Raw genomic sequence first — 18,041 nt, 5'->3', positions numbered from 1 at the left:
CTTAGAGAAGGAATGGAGGGAGGGAGGGAGGAGGGAGCACAGGGTCCATTATGTGGTGTAGAGATGACTTAGAGAAGGAATGGAGGGAGGGAGGGAGGGAGGGAGGGAGGGAGGGAGGGAGGGAGGGAGGGAGGGAGAGGGGAGGGAGGGAGGGAGGGAGAGAGGAGAGAGAGAGAGAGCACAGGGTCCATTATGTGGTGTAGAGATGACTTAGAGAAGGAATGGAGGGAGGGAGGGAGGGAGGGAGGGAGGGAGGGAGGGAGGGAGGGAGGGAGGGAGGGAGGGAGGGAGAGAGAGAGAGAGCACAGGGTCCATTATGTGGTGTAGAGATGACTTAGAGAAGGAATGGAGGGAGGGAGGGAGGGAGGGAGGGAGGGAGGGAGGGAGGGAGGGAGGGAGGGAGGGAGGGAGGGAGGGAGGGAGGGAGGGAGAGAGAGAGAGCACAGGGTCCATTATGTGGTGTAGAGATGACTTAGAGAAGGAATGGAGGGAGGGAGGGAGGGAGGGAGGGAGAGAGGGAGGGAGGGAGGGAGGGAGAGAGGGAGAGAGAGAGAGAGCACAGGGTCCATTATGTGGTGTAGAGATGACTTAGAGAAGGAATGGAGGGAGGGAGGGAGGGAGGGAGGGAGGGAGGGAGGGAGGGAGGGAGGGAGGGAGGGAGGGAGGGAGGGAGGGAGAGAGAGGAGGGAGAGAGAGAGAGAGCACAGGGTCCATTATGTGGTGTAGAGATGACTTAGAGAAGGAATGGAGGGAGGGAGGGAGGGAGGGAGGGGGAGCACAGGGTCCATTATGTGGTGTAGAGATGACTTAGAGAAGGAATGGAGGGAGGGAGGGAGGGGGCACAGGGTCCATTATGTGGTGTAGAGATGACTTAGAGAAGGAATGGAGGGAGGGAGGGAGGGAGGGAGAGGGAGGGAGGGAGGGAGGGGAGGGGAGGGAGGGAGGGAGGGAGGGGGGCACAGGGTCCATTATGTGGTGTAGAGATGACTTAGAGAAGGAATGGAGGGGGAGGGAGGGAGGGGGGAGGGGTCCATTATGAGAGATGACTTAGAGAAGGAATGGAGGAGGGAGGGAGGGATACAGGGTCCATTATGTGGTGTAGAGATGACTTAGAGAAGGAATGGATGGAGGGAGGGAGGGAGGGAGGGAGGAGGGAGGGAGCACAGGGTCCATTATGTGGTGTAGAGATGACTTAGAGAAGGAATGGAGGGAGGGAGGGAGGGAGGGAGGGAGCACAGGGTCCATTATGTGGTGTAGAGATGACTTAAGAGAAGGAATGGAGGGAGGGAGGGAGGGAGGGAGGGAGGAGGGAGGGAGGGGGAGCACAGGGTCCATTATGTGGTGTAGAGATGACTTAGAGAAGGAATGGAGGGAGGGTGGGAGGGAGCACAGGGTCCATTATGTGGTGTAGAGATGACTTAGAGAAGGAATGGAGGGAGGGAGGGAGGGATGGAGGGAGGGAGGGAGGGAGCACAGGGTCCATTATGTGGTGTAGAGATGACTTAGAGAAGGAATGGAAGGTTACCTTCAGAATGATCTCCATGGTGAAGAGCCCAGTGAAGACGTGGTCTGCATAGCCTAATATCTGAGAAACAGTGATCACAATGCAGGTCAACACAATACATCACACGGTCGTACATCTCATAGAGGCTTCCATAAGCATCACAATATGTCACAAATGGCACACTTATTCCCTACACAGTGCACTACATTTGACCAGGGAGTGGTTGAACATAGTGCACTACTTAGGGAATAGGGTGCCATTTGGGATGAATACCTGTATAATAACATAGAAGCTATAATAATATAGAGAGAATGTAATTAAGTGGAAAAAGTGGTCACAATGCAGCGCGTGGTTCAGTGCCAGACATTAAGATTCATTAATCCACTTCAAGTTATCGAGTGGAGGGAAAGGATGGCCAGAGATCTAATGGTGTAGTCACACACACACACACACACACACACACACACACACACACACACACACACACACACACACACACACACACACACACACACACACACACACACACACACACACACACACACACACACACACCTCTAAAGGCTGTATGAGAGAGAGTATGGAAGCATGTACAGTGTGTGTGTGTACATGTGTCCGTGCTCTGTGTGTGTGTGTGTGTGTGTGTAAGACACAAACACACACCTGGTTCCTGAAGGAGTCGTTCGGACAGGGTCCTCTGCTGCCAGAGAAGATACTGCTCAGTAGAATGAAGAACAGGATGAGGTTGGTGAAGATGTTGTGGTTCACCATCTTATGGCACAGAACCCTGAACCTGGGGAGAGGGAGGGAGGGAGGGAGGGAGGGAGGGAGGGAGGTAGGTAGGTAGGTAGGGAGGGGTAGGTAGGTAGGGAGGGGAGGTAGGAGGTACGGAGGGAGGGAGGGAGGGAGGGAGGGAGGGAGGGAGGGAGGAGAGAGAGAGGGAGGGAGAGAGAGGGAGAGAGAGAGGTAGGGAGGGAGGGAGGGAGGGAGGGAGGGAGGGAGGGAGGGAGGGAGGTAGGTAGGTAGGTAGGTAGGTAGGTAGGTAGGTAGGTAGGTAGGTAGGTAGGTAGGTAGGTAGGGAGGGAGGGAGTAGGTAGGTAGGTAAGGAGGGAGGGAGGGAGGTAGGGAGGGAGGGAGGTAGGTAGGGAGGGAGGGAGGCAGGGAGGGAGGATGGGAGGGAGGGACAGACAAAAAATAGTGACCAATAGATAGAGCCCTAATCCTATAGACAGACATTTAACAGACACTCTTATCCAGAGCAACTTACAGAAGCATACATTTTCATACTGGTCCCCTGTGGGAATTGAACCCACAACCCTGGCATGGCAAGTGCCATGCTCTACCAAGTGAGCCACACGGGACATCAGATATCAGACAGACAGACAGACAGACAGACAGACAGACAGACAGACAGACAGACAGACAGACAGACAGACATCAGACAGACATCAGACAGACATCAGACAGACATCAGACAGACATCAGACAGACATCAGACATCAGACAGACATCAGACATCAGACAGACATCAGACATCAGACAGACATCAGACATCAGACAGACATCAGACATCAGACAGACATCAGACATCAGACAGACATCAGACATCAGACAGACATCAGACATCAGACAGACATCAGACAGACAGACAGACAGACAGACAGACAGACAGACAGACAGACAGACAGACAGACAGACAGACAGACAGACAGACAGACAGACAGACAGACAGACAGACAGACATCAGACAGACATCAGACAGACAGACAGACAGACAGACATCAGACAGACATCAGACAGACATCAGACAGCAGACAGACATCAGACATCAGACATCAGACAGACATCAGACAGACATCAGACAGACATCAGACAGACATCAGACAGATGGGGTGTGTGTTTAGGGACCCCTCTCATAGACTCTACCTGCTTCCCTCAGTATATTTGTGAGTGAGCTCTTACTTGTTGGTGTTGCTGAAGATGAAGAAAGCCCGGGCCTCAGGCATGGGAATAGCCTTCTCCTTCAGCTGAATGTCAGACAGGGGCCGAGGCCGGGGGCCCACAGGCATCTCAGGGTCCTCATCCTCTCCTACAAGGGCCACGCAGGAGAGAACGAGGAGGACAGGGGAGAGGAGGGAGAGAAAGTGTTAGAGATGAGGACTTGTAAGGCAAACAGTACAGACAAAACATCAACACACCCCTCACACAACATTCTAACATCAACACCCCACACACCCTCACACAACATTCTAACATCAACACACCCCTCACACAACATTCTAACTTCAACACCCCCTCACACAACATTCTAACATCAACACCCCCTCATACAACATTCTAACATCAACACCCCCACACACAACATTCTAACATCAACACCCCATACACCCCCTCACACAACATTCAACACCCCCTCAAACAACATTCTAACATCAACACCCCCATACACCCCCTCACACAACATTCTAACATCAATAGACTCCCTCACACAACATTCTAACATCAACACCCCCTCACATAACATTCTAACATCAACACACCCTACACCCCCTCACACAACATTCTAACATCAACACCCCTCACACAACATTCTAACATCAATACACCCCTCACACAACATTCTAACATCAATACACCCTCCACACACCATTCTAACATCAACACACCTCATACAACATTCTAACATCAACACACCCTCACACAACATTCTAACATCAACACACCTCACACAACATTCTAACATCAACACACCCTCACACAACATTCTAACATCAATAGACCCCTCACACAACATTCTAACATCAACACCCCTAACACAACATTCTAACATCAATAGACCCCCTCACACAACATTCTAACATCAATACACCCCCTCACACAACATTCTAACATCAATACACCCCCTCACACAACATTCTAACATCAATACACCCCTCACACAACATTCTATCATCAACATCCTCACACAACATTCTAACATCAATACACCCTCACACAACATTCTATCATCAACATCCCTCACACAACATTCTAACATCAATACACCCTCACACACATTCTAACATCAATACACCCCCTCACACAACATTCTAACATCAATACAATTTCACACAACATTCTAACATCAATACACCCCTCATACAACATTCTATCATCAATACACCCTCACACAACATTCTATCATCAACATCCCCTCACACAACATTCTAACATCAATACACCCTCACACAACATTCTATCATCAACATCCTCACACAACATTCTAACATCAATACACCCCCTCACAACATTCCCCAACATCAATACACCCCCTCACACAACATTCTAACATCAATACACCCCCTCACACAACATTCTAACATCAATACACCCCTCACACAACATTCTAACATCAATAGGGGCAATAAAGCACAGCAGACAAGAGAGAGAGAGAGAACCAGAGACAAAGGAGGTAATCAATGCTGTGAATGTCTGATTCAGGTGTGGAAATCTCTTAATGGTTTTGGTGTGATTTGGTTCTCTGCTCCTGCTTGTTGTCCGGTGTGGTTCAGCCCTTAGAAAGGTCCGACACTTTTTATCACCGGTACAGTGGAACAGGAAAAATCATTAGCTGGATACGGGTTCTTCTCTTCATTCACCTCTGGTACTCATCAATGTTGATCTGTCAAAACACAGTAACACAGCGCCACATCAGACTCAATACGGACAGAACTAGAGACACTACTTTTAAAAGGAAACATCATGCCACCTGTTGAGAGGGACATCATGTTTTCACAGATGAAGAAATTAGACTGATACTAACTAAGCCAAACATATTTTCTGTTGTTGAATCTGTAATGTGATGTGACCAACGACTAAGATAATATTAGATTACAACTTGGAGGACTGCTGTCTCCAGTCAGGAGGACAGGTATATCCCTGCCCGAGAGGGACAGGTGTATCTAACGAGGACAGGTGTATCTACGGACAGGTGGAGTCCTACTTGAGGACAGGTGTATCTAATGAGGACAGGTGCATCTAACGAGGACAGGTGTGTCTCACGAGAACACAGGTGTGTCTAATGAGGATAGGTATATCTAATGAGGACAGGTGTATCTAACGGAGACAGATGAATCTAATGAGAACAGGTGTGTTTAATGAGGACAGGTAGGTCTAATGAGGACATGTGCATCTAACGAGAACAGGTGTGTCTAGAGGACAGGTGTGTCTAATGCGGACAGGTGTTTCTAGCAGGGACAGGTGTGTCTAACGAGGAACAGGTGTGTCTAATGCGGACAGGTGTGTCTAACGAGGACAGGTGTGTCTAACGAGAACAGGTGTGTCTAATGCGGACAGGTGTGTCTAACGAGAACAGGTGTGTCTAACAAGAACAGGTGTGTCTAATGCGGACAGGTGTATCTAATGCGGACAGGTGTGTCTAACGAGAACAGGTGTGTCTAACGAGAACAGGTGTGTCTAATGCGGACAGGTGAGTCCAACGAGGACAGGTGTGTCTAATGAGGACAGGTGTATCTAACGAGGATAGGTGCATCTAACGAGGACAGCTAAGTCTAATGAGAACAGGTGCTCTAATGAGGACACGTCTGTCTAACGAGGACAGGTGCATCTAACGATGGCAGGTGCATCTAACGAGGACAGGTGTGTCTAATGAGGACAGGTGCATCTAACGAGGGCAGGTGAATCTAACGAGGACAGGTGCGTCTAACGAGGACAGGTATGTCTAACGAGGACAGGTGCGTCTAACGAGGACAGGTGCGTCTAACGAGGACATGTGTGTCTAACGAGGACAGGTGTGTCTAACGAGGACAGGGACAGGTGTATCTAACGAGGACAGGTGTATCTAACGAGGACAGGTGTGTCTGAGACATACCTTGGTGGCATTGGTTGTCTCTCCGTCTGAGGTGATGGACTTCAGCTCAATCTTCTCCTCCTTCTTCTCTTCTACCTCGATCATCGGGGGCTTTTCGTTGACATGGCGCTTCTCCGGACTGGCCGTTCTGTGTCAGAATGGAGCCAAACCACTCAGGCATACACACTTGAATGGATGTGGATGCACGCACACACACACACACACACACACACACACACACACACACACACACACACACACACACACACACACACACACACACACACACACACACACACACACACACACACACACACACACACACACACACACACACACACACACACACACACACACACACACACACACACATCATGCAAATTACCTGGCCAGCTTCTTCCTCTCCTTCTCCTCCTCCTCCTCCTTCTGTGCTGACGTCAGACTCTCAGCATCAGCCAGGTTGTCCACGCTTTATGGCCAAGAAGATATTCAGGAGGGATATCTGGTCAGGGAGGTGGAGCCAAGGAAGTGGAGTACGGCTTCAGAGAGCAAACAACGAAGTGTCAATTGTCAGCTGACCTCTCACAATGTAGAACAACACACCTGGGTGACATGACTGAGTGATGAGTTGAAAGGACAACAAACAATCAACCCTGATACTTGAGAGCCGGAATCCAAAACTGAATATCACTCTGTTTCACCCGATATGGTTTGGATTCCAGGCTACTCCTCGTCGTGAGGAAACATCTGAGATACCTTACCGGTGGTATGACAATGAACTGGGTAGGCAGGCTAACAATCATCCTGCTAATGGTTCTGGATTAAAAGCATCATGTCCTTTGTCAGGGTGAAAGGCCCTACACACATCTGACCTGTTCTTTACAAGGATACAGTTTCCACAGATGAACAGGATGATGAAGTAGATACAGACCAGCATCCCTGGGAAGGACGCCCCTCCGTAGGCCATGATGCCGTCATACATCACTGAGTTCCAGTCCTCACCTGTCAGGATCTGAGAACACAGGAACAGATGAAGGAGCAAAACTATAGACAACAACTATTCACCATAGACAACAACTATTCACCATAGACAATAACTATTCACCATAGACAACAACTATTCACCATAGACAATAACTATTCACCATAGACAACAACTATTCACCATAGACAACAACACTTCACCATAGACAACAAGAAAGTTACAGATACTCAAATGACTGGACCTTGAGAACAGAGTAGAGTAGAGTATAATAGAGTACAATACAGTAGAGTATAGTATAATAGAGTACAGTAGACTAGACTATAATATATTACAGTAGACTAGACTAGACTACAGTATAATATAGTACAGTACAGTAGAGTATAGTATAATAGGGTACAGTAGACTAGACTACAGTATAACAGAGTACAGTACAGTAGAGTATAGTATAATAGAGTACAGTAGACTAGACCCAATCTGTAGTATAAGAGCGTCTGCTAAATGACTTAAATGTAAATGTTAAATGTAGACTACAGTATAACAGAGTACAGTAGACTAGACTACAGTATAATATAGTACAGTACAGTAGAGTATAGTATAATAGGGTACAGTAGACTAGACTACAGTATAACATAGTACAGTAGTATAGTATAATAGGGTACAGTAGACTAGACTACAGTATAATAGAGTACAGTACAGTAGAGTATAGTATAATATAGTACAGTAGACTAGACTACAGTATAATAGGGTACAGTAGAGTATAGTATAATAGGAGTACAGTAGACTAGACTACAGTATAATAGACTAGACTATAGTATAACAGAGTACAGTAGACTAGACTACAGTATAACAGAGTACAGTAGACTAGACTACAGTATAATATAGTACAGTACAGTAGAGTATAGTATAATAGGGTACAGTAGACTAGACTACAGTATAATAGAGTACAGTAGAGTATAGTATAATAGAGTACAGTAGACTAGACTACAGTATAATAGAGTACAGTACAATAGAATACAGTAGAATATAGTACAGTAGACTACAGTAGAATATAGTCCAGTAGACTAGACTACAGTATAATAGAGTACAGTACAGTAGAATACAGTAGAATATAGTACAGTAGACAACAGTATAATAGAGTACAGTAGACTACAGTATAACATAGTACAGTAGACTACAGTATAACATAGTACAGTAGACTACAGTATCATTCTCCCTTCTCTCCTTACCTGAAAGTACAATAGACTAGACTAGACTGTAATCATTCTCCCTTCTCTCGCTACCTGAAAGACGGTGAGCAGCGACTGGGGGAAGTTGTCGAAGGTTGACCGGCGCGTCTCGTCGAAGTTGAACTTGCCTCCGAAGAGCTGCATGCCGAGCAGGCTGAAGATGATGATGAAGAGGAAGAGTAGCAGTAACAGGGAGGCGATGGAGCGAACAGAGTTAAGCAGCGATGCCACCAGGTTACTCAGAGAGTTCCAATACCTGAGAAAAAGAGAGAATGGAGGGAGAGAGAGAGAGGAGAGAGAGAGGAAGAGAGAGAGAGAGGAGAGAGAGAGAGAGAGAGAGGAAGGGAGAGAGGGAGAGAGAGGAAGTGAGAGAGAGAGAGAGAGAGAGAGAGAGAGAGAGAGAGAGAGAGAGGAGAGAGGGAGAGGAAGGGAGAGAGAGAGAGAGAGAGAGAGAGAGAGAGAGAGAGAGAGAGAGAGAGAGAGAGAGAGAGAGGAGATAGAGGGAGGGAGAGAGGAGGGAGAGAGAGAGAGAGAGAGAGAGAGAGAGAGAGAGAGAGAGAGCGAGAGAAAGGGAGAGGAAGGGAAGGGAGAGAGAGTGGAAAGAGAGAGAGAGAGAGAGAGAGAGAGAGAGAGAGAGAGAGAGAGAGAGAGAGAGAGCGAGCGAGGGAGAGAGAGAGGGAAGGGAGAGAGAGAGAGAGAGGAAGAGAGAGAGAGAGGGAGAGAGAGAGCGAGAGAGAGAGAGGAGAGGAGAGATAGAGAGAGAGGGAGAGGAGAAGGAGATAGAGAGAGAGGGAGAGAGAGATAGAAACAGAGTTGGAGTCAGCATCCGAACTACAATACCCAAGACACCACAGGGCAATTTTGCACTCAACCCACAGAGCTGTCACAGTTACTACTGTTGACTACAGTACCCAGGAGGCAGCAGGTGAGAGAAAGGGCTATCGCACTGGATTGTGGTCCTGTCTGTAGACCGTTTTGTCCTGTGCCATGTTATTAAAGGACCAGTGCTTCTATTTCCCTGTGACAAACTAGTCTGTGGGAGCTTCCCTCGTACCTGGCGTCACTGAGTGTCTAGTGACAGAGCACTTCCTGTGAGACCTGAGGCAGCACTGAACCAAGGCACCAGCTAACTTCAATTCCGCTTCAATGAGTGAACATGACCACGTAAAAACATGTGGTACTAGTGTTGGTCTAGTACTGGTGTAGTACTGGTGTAGTACTGGTGTAGTACTGGTGTAGTACTGGTGTAGTACTGTATTAGACTGAGTATTGGTGTACTGTTGGTCTAGTACTGGTGTAGTACTGTATTAGACTGAGTGTTGGTGTAGTACTGTATTAGACTGAGTGTTGGTGTAGTACTGTATTCGACTGAGAGGAGAGACCAGACAGTGACTAGAGAGGAGAGACCTAGACAGTGACTAGAGAGGAGAGACCTAGACAGTGACTAGAGAGGAGAGACCTAGACAGTGACTAGAGAGGAGAGACCAGACAGTGATTAGAGAGGAGACCAGACAGTGACTAGAGAGGAGAGACCAGACAGTGACTAGAGAGAAGAGACCAGACAGTGACTAGAGAGGAGAGACCTAGACAGTGACTAGAGGAGACACCAGACAGTGACTAGACCTAGACAGTGACTAGAGAAGAAGAGACCAGACAGTGATTAGAGAGGAGAGACCAGACAGTGACTAGAGGAGACCAGACAGTGACTAGAGGAGAGACCAGACAGTGACTAGAGAGGAGAGACCAGACAGTGACTAGAGAGGAGAGACCAGAGAGTGACTAGAGAGGAAGACCAGACAGTGACTAACTAGAGAGGAGAGACCAGACAGTGACTAGAGAGGAGAGACAGACAGTGACTAGAGGAGAGACCAGACAGTGACTAGAGAGGAGAGACCAGACAGTGACTAGAAAGGAGGAAGACAGTGACTAGAGAGGAGAACAGACAGTGACTAAAGGAGAGACCAGACAATGACCAGAGAGGAGAGACCAGACAGTGACTAGAGAGGAGAGACCAGACAGTGACTAGAGGAGAGACCAGACAGTGACTAGAGGAGAGACCAGACAGTGACTAGAGGAGAGACCAGACAGTGACTAGAAAGGAGAGACCAGACAGTGACTAGAGGAGAGACCAGACAGTGACTAGAGGGAGAGACCAGACAGTGACTAGAGAGAGACCAGACAGTGACTAGAGAGGAGAGACCAGACAGTGACTAGAGGAGAGACCAGACAGTGACTAGAGAGGAGAGACCAGACAGTGACTAGAGAAGAGACCAGACAGTGACTAGAGAGGAGAGACCAGACAGTGACTAGAGGAGAGACCAGACAGTGACTAGAAAAGGAGAGACCAGACAGTGACTAGAGAGGAGAGACCAGACAGTGACTAGAGAGGAGAGACCAGACAGTGACTAGAGGAGAGACCAGACAGTGATGAGAGAGGAGGGACCAGACAGTGACTAGAGAAGAGACCAGACAGTGATTAGAGAGGAGAGACCAGACAGTGACTAGAGGAGAGACCAGACAGTGACTAGAAAAGACCAGACAGTGACTAGAGAGGAGAGACCAGACAGTGACTAGAGAGGAGAGACCAGACAGTGACTAGAGGAGAGACCAGACAGTGACTAGAGAGGAGGACAGACAGTGATGAGAGAGGAGACCAGACAGTGACTAGAGAGAAGAGACCTAGACAGTGACTAGAGGAGAGACCAGACAGTGAGTAGAGGAGAGACCAGACAGTGACTAGAGAGACCAGACAGTGACTAGAGAGGAGAGACCAGACAGTGACTAGAGGAGAGACCAGACAGTGACTAGAGAAAAGAGACCAGTCAGTGACTAGAGGAGAGACCAGACAGTGACTAGAGAGGAGACCAGACAGTGACTAGAGAGGAGAGACCAGACAGTGACTAGAGGAGAGACCAGACAGTGACTAGAGAGGAGACTAGACCAGACAGTGATGAGAAGAGACCAGACAGTGACTAGAGAGGAGAGACCAGACAGTGACTAGAGAGAGAGACCAGACAGTGACTAGAGAGGAGAGACCAGACAGTGACTAGAGGAGAGACCAGACAGTGACTAGAGAGAAGAGACCAGACAGTGACTAGAGAGGAGATACCAGACAGTGACTAGAGAGGAGAGACCAGACAGTGACTAGAGAGGAGAGACCAGACAGTGACTAGAGAGGAGAGACCAGACAGTGACTAGAGAGGAGAGACCAGACAGTGACTAGAGAGAAGAGACCAGATAGTGACTTGAGAAGAGACCAGACAGTGACTAGAGAGACCAGACCGTGATGAGAAGAGACCAGACAGTGACTAGAGAGGAGAGACCAGACCGTGATGAGAAAGAAGAGACCAGACAGTGACTAGAGAGGAGAGACCAGACAGTGACTAGAGAGGAGAGACCAGACAGTGATGAGAAAGAAGAGACCAGACAGTGACTAGAGAGGAGAGACAGTGATGAGAAGAGACAGACAGTGACTAGAGAGGAGAGACCAGACAGTGACTAGAGATGAGAGACCAGACAGTGACTAGAGAGGAGAGACCAGACAGTGACTAGAGAGAAGAGACCAGATAATGACTTGAGAGAAGATACCAGACAGTGACTAGAGATGAGAGACCAGACAGTGACTAGAGAGGAGAGACCAGACAGTGACTAGAGAGAAGAGACCATGATGATTTTTGATAAAATAGCATGTCATATATCACTTAGTCCATAGTAAAGAAACAACACAGGGTGGGGCTCACATGTATAGGAAAACTAGGAATGCACACATGAACACAAACACACCTGTCCTCTGATAACACACAAACATACAATAATAATAATAATATATGCCATTTAGCAGACGCTTTTATCCAAAGCGACTTACAGTCATGTGTGCATACATTCTACGTATGGGTGGTCCGGGGATCGAACCCACTACCCTGGCGTTACAAGCGCCATGCTCTACCAATACAAACACAGGCCCAGGCCGATAGTATTGAAGTTCTCGACGTTCAAGGACATGGTAGCGGTTCTGCAAAGAGCCAATAGCAGAGGGGAACGTACATCTCTCTCAACAAAGATGATCCTGAAGCTGTGCTCCAGAGGAGAATATAACTGATACTGGGCATGAAAGCTGCCAGAGCGCTTGGGGATATTGCTTATATCCGATATGAAAGCTCAATGTCCACCCTCCCTCCCAAAAGCCTGGAAGGGATTAGAGAGCCAAGCCTATGGGTTCGTAGCTTCAACCCCGCAGCGCACACACACACACACACACACACACACACACACACACACACACACACACACACACACACACACACACACACACACACACACACACACACACACACACACACACACACACACACACACACACACACACACACACACACACACACACACACACACACACACACCAATTGATTAATGGACTGCTAAATGTGCTTTAGCAGTCAAAAATAAAAATATTTTTTTTATCTTGCTTTGTTTATTCTTGTCCATATGATGTCTATCTCTGAGAAGCTGCCCAGGAAAGGGCTGAGACCATGTTAATGTATGTAGCTTTAGAAATAAGGTTCACTAAATCAATAACGTGCTGATATCAGATAACATTCATATATTAGCAATTTCTGAGACTCACTTAGATAATTCATTGGAGGATTTAAACTCAGCAAAAAAATAATCGTCCTCTCACTGTCAACTGCCTTTATTTTCAGCCAACTTAACATGTGTAAATATTTGTATGAACATAACAAGATTCAACAACTGAGACATAAACTGAACAAGTTCCACAGACATGTGACTAACAGAAATGGAATAATGTGTCCCTGAACAAAGGGGGTCAAAATGATAAGTAACAGTCAGTATCTGGTGTGGCCACCAGCTGCATTAAGTACTGCAGTGCATCTCCTCCTCATGGACTGCATCAGATTTGCCAGTTCTTGCTGTGAGATGTTACCCCACTCTTCCACCAAGCCACCTGCAAGTTCCCAGGCATTTCTGGGGGAATGTTCCTAGCCCTCACCTCCGATCCAACCGGTCCCAGGCGTACTGAATGGGATTGAGATCCGGGCACTTCGCTGGCCATGGCAGATCACTGACATTCCTGTCTTGCAGGAAATCACTCACAGAACGAGCAGTATGGCTGGTGGCATTGTCATGCTGGAGGGTCATATCAGGATGAGCCTGCAGGAAGGGTACCACATGAGGAGGAGGATGTCTTCCTGTAACGCACAGCGTTGAGATTGTCTGCAATGACAACAAGCTCAGTCCGATGATGCTGTGATACACCGCCCCAGACCATGACGGACCCTCCACCTCCAAATCGATCCCACTCCAGAGTACAGGCCTCGGTGTAACGCTCATTCCTTCTGCGATAAACGCGAATCCGACCATCACCCTGGTGAGACAAAACCGTGACTCGTCAGTGAAGAGCACTTTTTGCCAGTCTTGTCTGTTCCAGCACGGTGGGTTTGTGCCCATAGGCAAAGTTGTTGCCGGTGATGTCTGGTGAGCACCTGCCTTACAACAGGCCTACAAGCCCTCAGTTCAGCCTCTCTCAGCCTATGAGGACAGTCTGAGCACTGATGGAGGGTTGTGCGTTCTGAGTGAAACTCGGGCAGTTGTTGTTGCCATCCTGTACCTGTCCCGCAGGTGTGATGTTCGGATGTACTGATCCTGTGTAGGTGTTGTTACACGTGGTCTGCCACTGTGAGGACGATCAGCTGTCCGTCCTGTCTCCCTGTAGCACTGTCTTGGGGCGTCTCACAGTACGGACATTGCAATTCATTGCCGTGGCCACATCTGCATTCCTCACGCCTCCTTGCAGCATGCCTAAAGAATGTTCACGCAGATGAGCAGGGACCCTGAGCATCTTTCCTTTGGTGTTTTCAGAGTCAGTAGAAAGGCCTCTTTAGTGTCCTAAGTTTTCATAACTGTGACCTTAATTGCCTACCGTCTGTAAGCTGTTAGGGTCTTAACAACCGTTCCACAGGTGCATGAACAGTCTGAGCACTGATGGAGGGTTGTGCGTTCTGAGTGAAACTCGGGCCGTTGTTGTTGCCATCCTGTACCTGTATCGCAGGTGTGATGTTCAGTGTCTTAACAACCGTTCCACAGGTGCATGTTCATTCATTGTTTATGGTTCATTGAACAAGCAGGAAACACTTTACAATGAAGATCTGGGAAGTTATTTGGATTTTTACGATCTATGAAAGACAGCGCCCTGAAAAAGGGTCATTTCTGTTTTTGCTGAGTTTGGCAGTAGCAATACAAGGATGTAACATCTATAGAAGAGACAGGGATACTTATGGGGGAGGTGTTGCTATTATACAGCACCAGTCAAAAGCTTGGACACACCAACTCATTCAAAGGTTTTACTTTCTTTTTTTTTTACATTGTAGAATAATAGTGAAGATTTAAAAACTATGAAATAACACATATGATAAAAATAAAAATAATATATATATATATACAGGGGATTAGAAATGATGCAGACAATTGCATAGATGGAAGCTACAATCTATCTGATCTACCCCCTAAACAAAGGTTCCTACAGCTGGGCCTAAAACAGTGTATAAGAGACCATACAAACGTGTGTGGATGATGTTTAAAATACGTGTTGGTCTGATGTGATGATTAACGAGCATCCAGACGCTGCACTTTGTGAAATTGCTTCTTTCCGATAATTGATAAGCACGTACCTGTTCAATTGACAGTTAGAACTCCATGGATTGATGAGGAATTGAAAAACTGTATGGTTGAAATGAGATAATATGTCTGTCTGCACATCTGACTGGCCGCAAATTGAGAAATGATGTGACTAAACTCAACTCAAAGAAGAAAGTGTATTAAAGCACAGATCAATGATCTAAAGAATGAAAGTTTTATGGGCAGAAAGACCAATTCAACTCCATCTTTCATGGAATCAGATGGCTTATTCATCCCAAAACCATTTGATGTTGCCAATTATTTATATGATTAGTTGGCAAACTAACTTAAGCAAAAATGTCAACAACGAACAGTGAGCCATCATACTCAATCCTTTAAAAATAATAATAATAATGAAAGAAAAACATTTGTAAGTTTGAATTTTGTAAAGTTAGTGTGCGACAGCTGGAAAGATGATTGTTATCAATCAATAGTGACAAACCTCCTGATATTGACAACTTAGATGGAAGGATACTGAGGGCAGACAACCACATATCACAGGCATATAAAGTAAAATAAATTCTCAATAACGTAGCTATCAGTAGAGTTGGGGGGGTGAGTGGGGGGGGGGGTCAAGTGCAAGTGCTGGTTAAGTTTTTTGAGGTGAGGAGGAGGATCATTTATGATACTGTGTGAAGAGTAGGGTTTCAGATGTTTTCAGAAGATGGGCAGAGACTCTGCTGTTCTAGCTTCAGGGGAAGCTGGTTCCACCACTGGGTTGCCAGGACAGAGAAGAGCTTGGACTGGGCTGATAGAGACAGAGGGTACATGATGGACTGCAGCAGCTGTACAGGACAGAGAGAGCTTGGTCTGGGCTGATAGAGACAGAGGGTACATGATAGACTGCAGCTGTAGCAGCTGGTCTGGGCTGATAGAGACAGGACATGATAGAAGCAGTGTGGGACAGAAGAGCTGGGGGCTGATAGAGACAAAGATAGGTAAGCAGCTGTACAGGACAGAGGAAGGCTGGTCTGGGCTGATAGAGACAGAGGGGTGCAGCAGCTGTACAGGACAGAGAGAGCTTGGTCTAGGCTGATAGAGACAGAGGGTACATGATAGACTGTAGCAGCTGTACAGGACATAGAAGAGCTTGGACTGGGCTGATAGAGACAGAGGGTACATGATAGACTGCAGCAGCTGTACAGGACAGTGAAGAGCTTGGACTGGACTGAGAGGGGCATGCCCTCCGTAGGGGACAGGACATAGAAGAGCTTGGACTGGACTGAGAGGGAGCTGAGGACATAGAAGAGCTTGGACTGGACTGAGAGGGAGCTACCCTCCCGTGCCCATCCGGACTGAGAGGAGCTGCCCTCCGTAGGGGGGTGACAGGACATAAGAAGAGCTTGGACTGGACTGAGAGGGAGCTGCCCTCCCGTAGGGAGTGACAGGACATAGAAGAGCTTGGACTGGACTGAGGAGGGGCTGCCCTCCGTAGGGGTGACAGGACATAGAAGAGCTTGGACTGGACTGAGAGAGGGAGCTGCCCTCCGAGCTGCTGGACTGAGAGAGGCTGCCCGTAGGGGGTGACGGGACATAGGACTTGGACTGGACTGAGAGAGGAGCTGCCCTCCCGTAGGTGGCCAGAGACCTGAGGTGGCAGAACGGAGTTTCGGGTTGGAGTGTAGGGTTTGATCAGAGCCTGAAGGTAGGGAGGGGCAGTTCCTCTTACTGTTCCATAGATAAAACACCAGGGTCTTGTAGTGGATCTGAGCTTCGACTGGAAGCCAGTAGAGTGTGTGCAGTGGGGTGAGTTGAGAGAACTTGGGACGGTTGAAAGCCAAGGAGGGCTGTAGCATTCTGGATAAGTTGCAGGGGTTTGATAGCAGAAACAGGGAGCCCAGCCCACAGCGAGTTGCAGTAGTCTAGACGGGAAAGGACATGTGCCTGGATTAGGACCTGCGCCGCTTCCTGTGTGAGATGAGAGTCGTACTCTACTGATGTTGTAGAGAATGAACCTGCAGGAACAGGTCACTGCTTTGATGTTTACATAGAACAGGTGTTGTCAGGGGCCACGCCAAAGGTTCTTTGCACTCTGGGAGGGTGACACTGTGGAGTTGTCAGCCGTGATGGAGATGTCTTTGAGCGGGCAAGGAGTCGTCCACAGGAGGAAGAGCAGCAGAGGTTGAGCTTTAGGTGGTGGGCTCACATCCCAGTTGAGGAATCAGCCAGGTAACCAGAAATGTGTGTTGCCACCTGGGTGTCAGAAGCCGGGGAAGGAGAAAAGTTGTCTGCATAGCAATGATAGGAGAGACCATGTGAGGATATGATGGAGCCGAGTGACTTGGTGTATAGAGAGAAGGGTCTAGAACCGAGCCCTGGGGGACACCAGTAGTGAGTGTACGTGGTGCAAACACAGATCCTCTCCACGTCGCGTGGTAGGAAGGCGGCCTGCCAGACAGGATGCAGTGTGTACAGAGCCTGAGACAACCAGCCCTGAGAGGGGTGGAGAGGAGGATCTGATAGGAGCCCTGGAACACCCAGCCCTGTGAGAGGGTGGAAGGGGAGGATCTGATAGGAGCCTGAGACACCCAGCCCTGAGAAGGGTGGAGAGGAGGATCTGATAGAGCCTGAGACACCCAGCCCTGAGAGGGTGGAGGGAGGATCTGGAGAGGAGGGATCTGATAGAGCCTGAGACACCCAGCCCTGAGAGGGTGGAGGAGGAGGATCTGATAGAGCCTGAGACACCCAGCCCTGAGAGGGTGGAGAGAGGAGGATCTGATAGAGCCTGAGACTGACCTGAGACACCCAGCCCTGAGAGGGTGGAGAGGAGGATCTGATAGAGCC

At 48.1% G+C, this 18,041-nt stretch overlaps 1 protein-coding gene across 6 annotated transcripts in view; it reads right to left on the bottom strand.

Annotated features, from left to right (window-relative positions):
• The window catches only part of LOC124025287 (voltage-dependent L-type calcium channel subunit alpha-1C-like), a 69,608-nt gene extending 64,520 nt beyond the window's left edge, over nucleotides 1-5,088 (bottom strand). For 5 of the 6 annotated variants that reach the window (XM_046338846.1, XM_046338848.1, XM_046338845.1 and 2 more), the window contains exon 1: nucleotides 1,526-1,582. In XM_046338846.1, coding sequence (XP_046194802.1) covers nucleotides 1,526-1,543 — 18 coding nt within the window. In that variant the 5' untranslated portion in view covers nucleotides 1,544-1,582. Of the gene's footprint in view, nucleotides 1-1,525; nucleotides 1,586-2,167; nucleotides 2,298-3,466; nucleotides 3,594-5,075 lie in introns of those variants that run through there. The other variant, XM_046338850.1, reaches the window with a different exon arrangement.
• Nucleotides 5,089-18,041: the final 12,953 nt, after the last annotated feature.

Source organism: Oncorhynchus gorbuscha, unplaced genomic scaffold (assembly GCF_021184085.1).
Source record: "Oncorhynchus gorbuscha isolate QuinsamMale2020 ecotype Even-year unplaced genomic scaffold, OgorEven_v1.0 Un_scaffold_2220, whole genome shotgun sequence".
Taxonomy (NCBI): domain Eukaryota; kingdom Metazoa; phylum Chordata; class Actinopteri; order Salmoniformes; family Salmonidae; genus Oncorhynchus; species Oncorhynchus gorbuscha.
The sequence above is the reverse complement of the archived record's forward strand: the minus strand, read 5'-3'. Positions and strand labels throughout refer to the sequence as shown.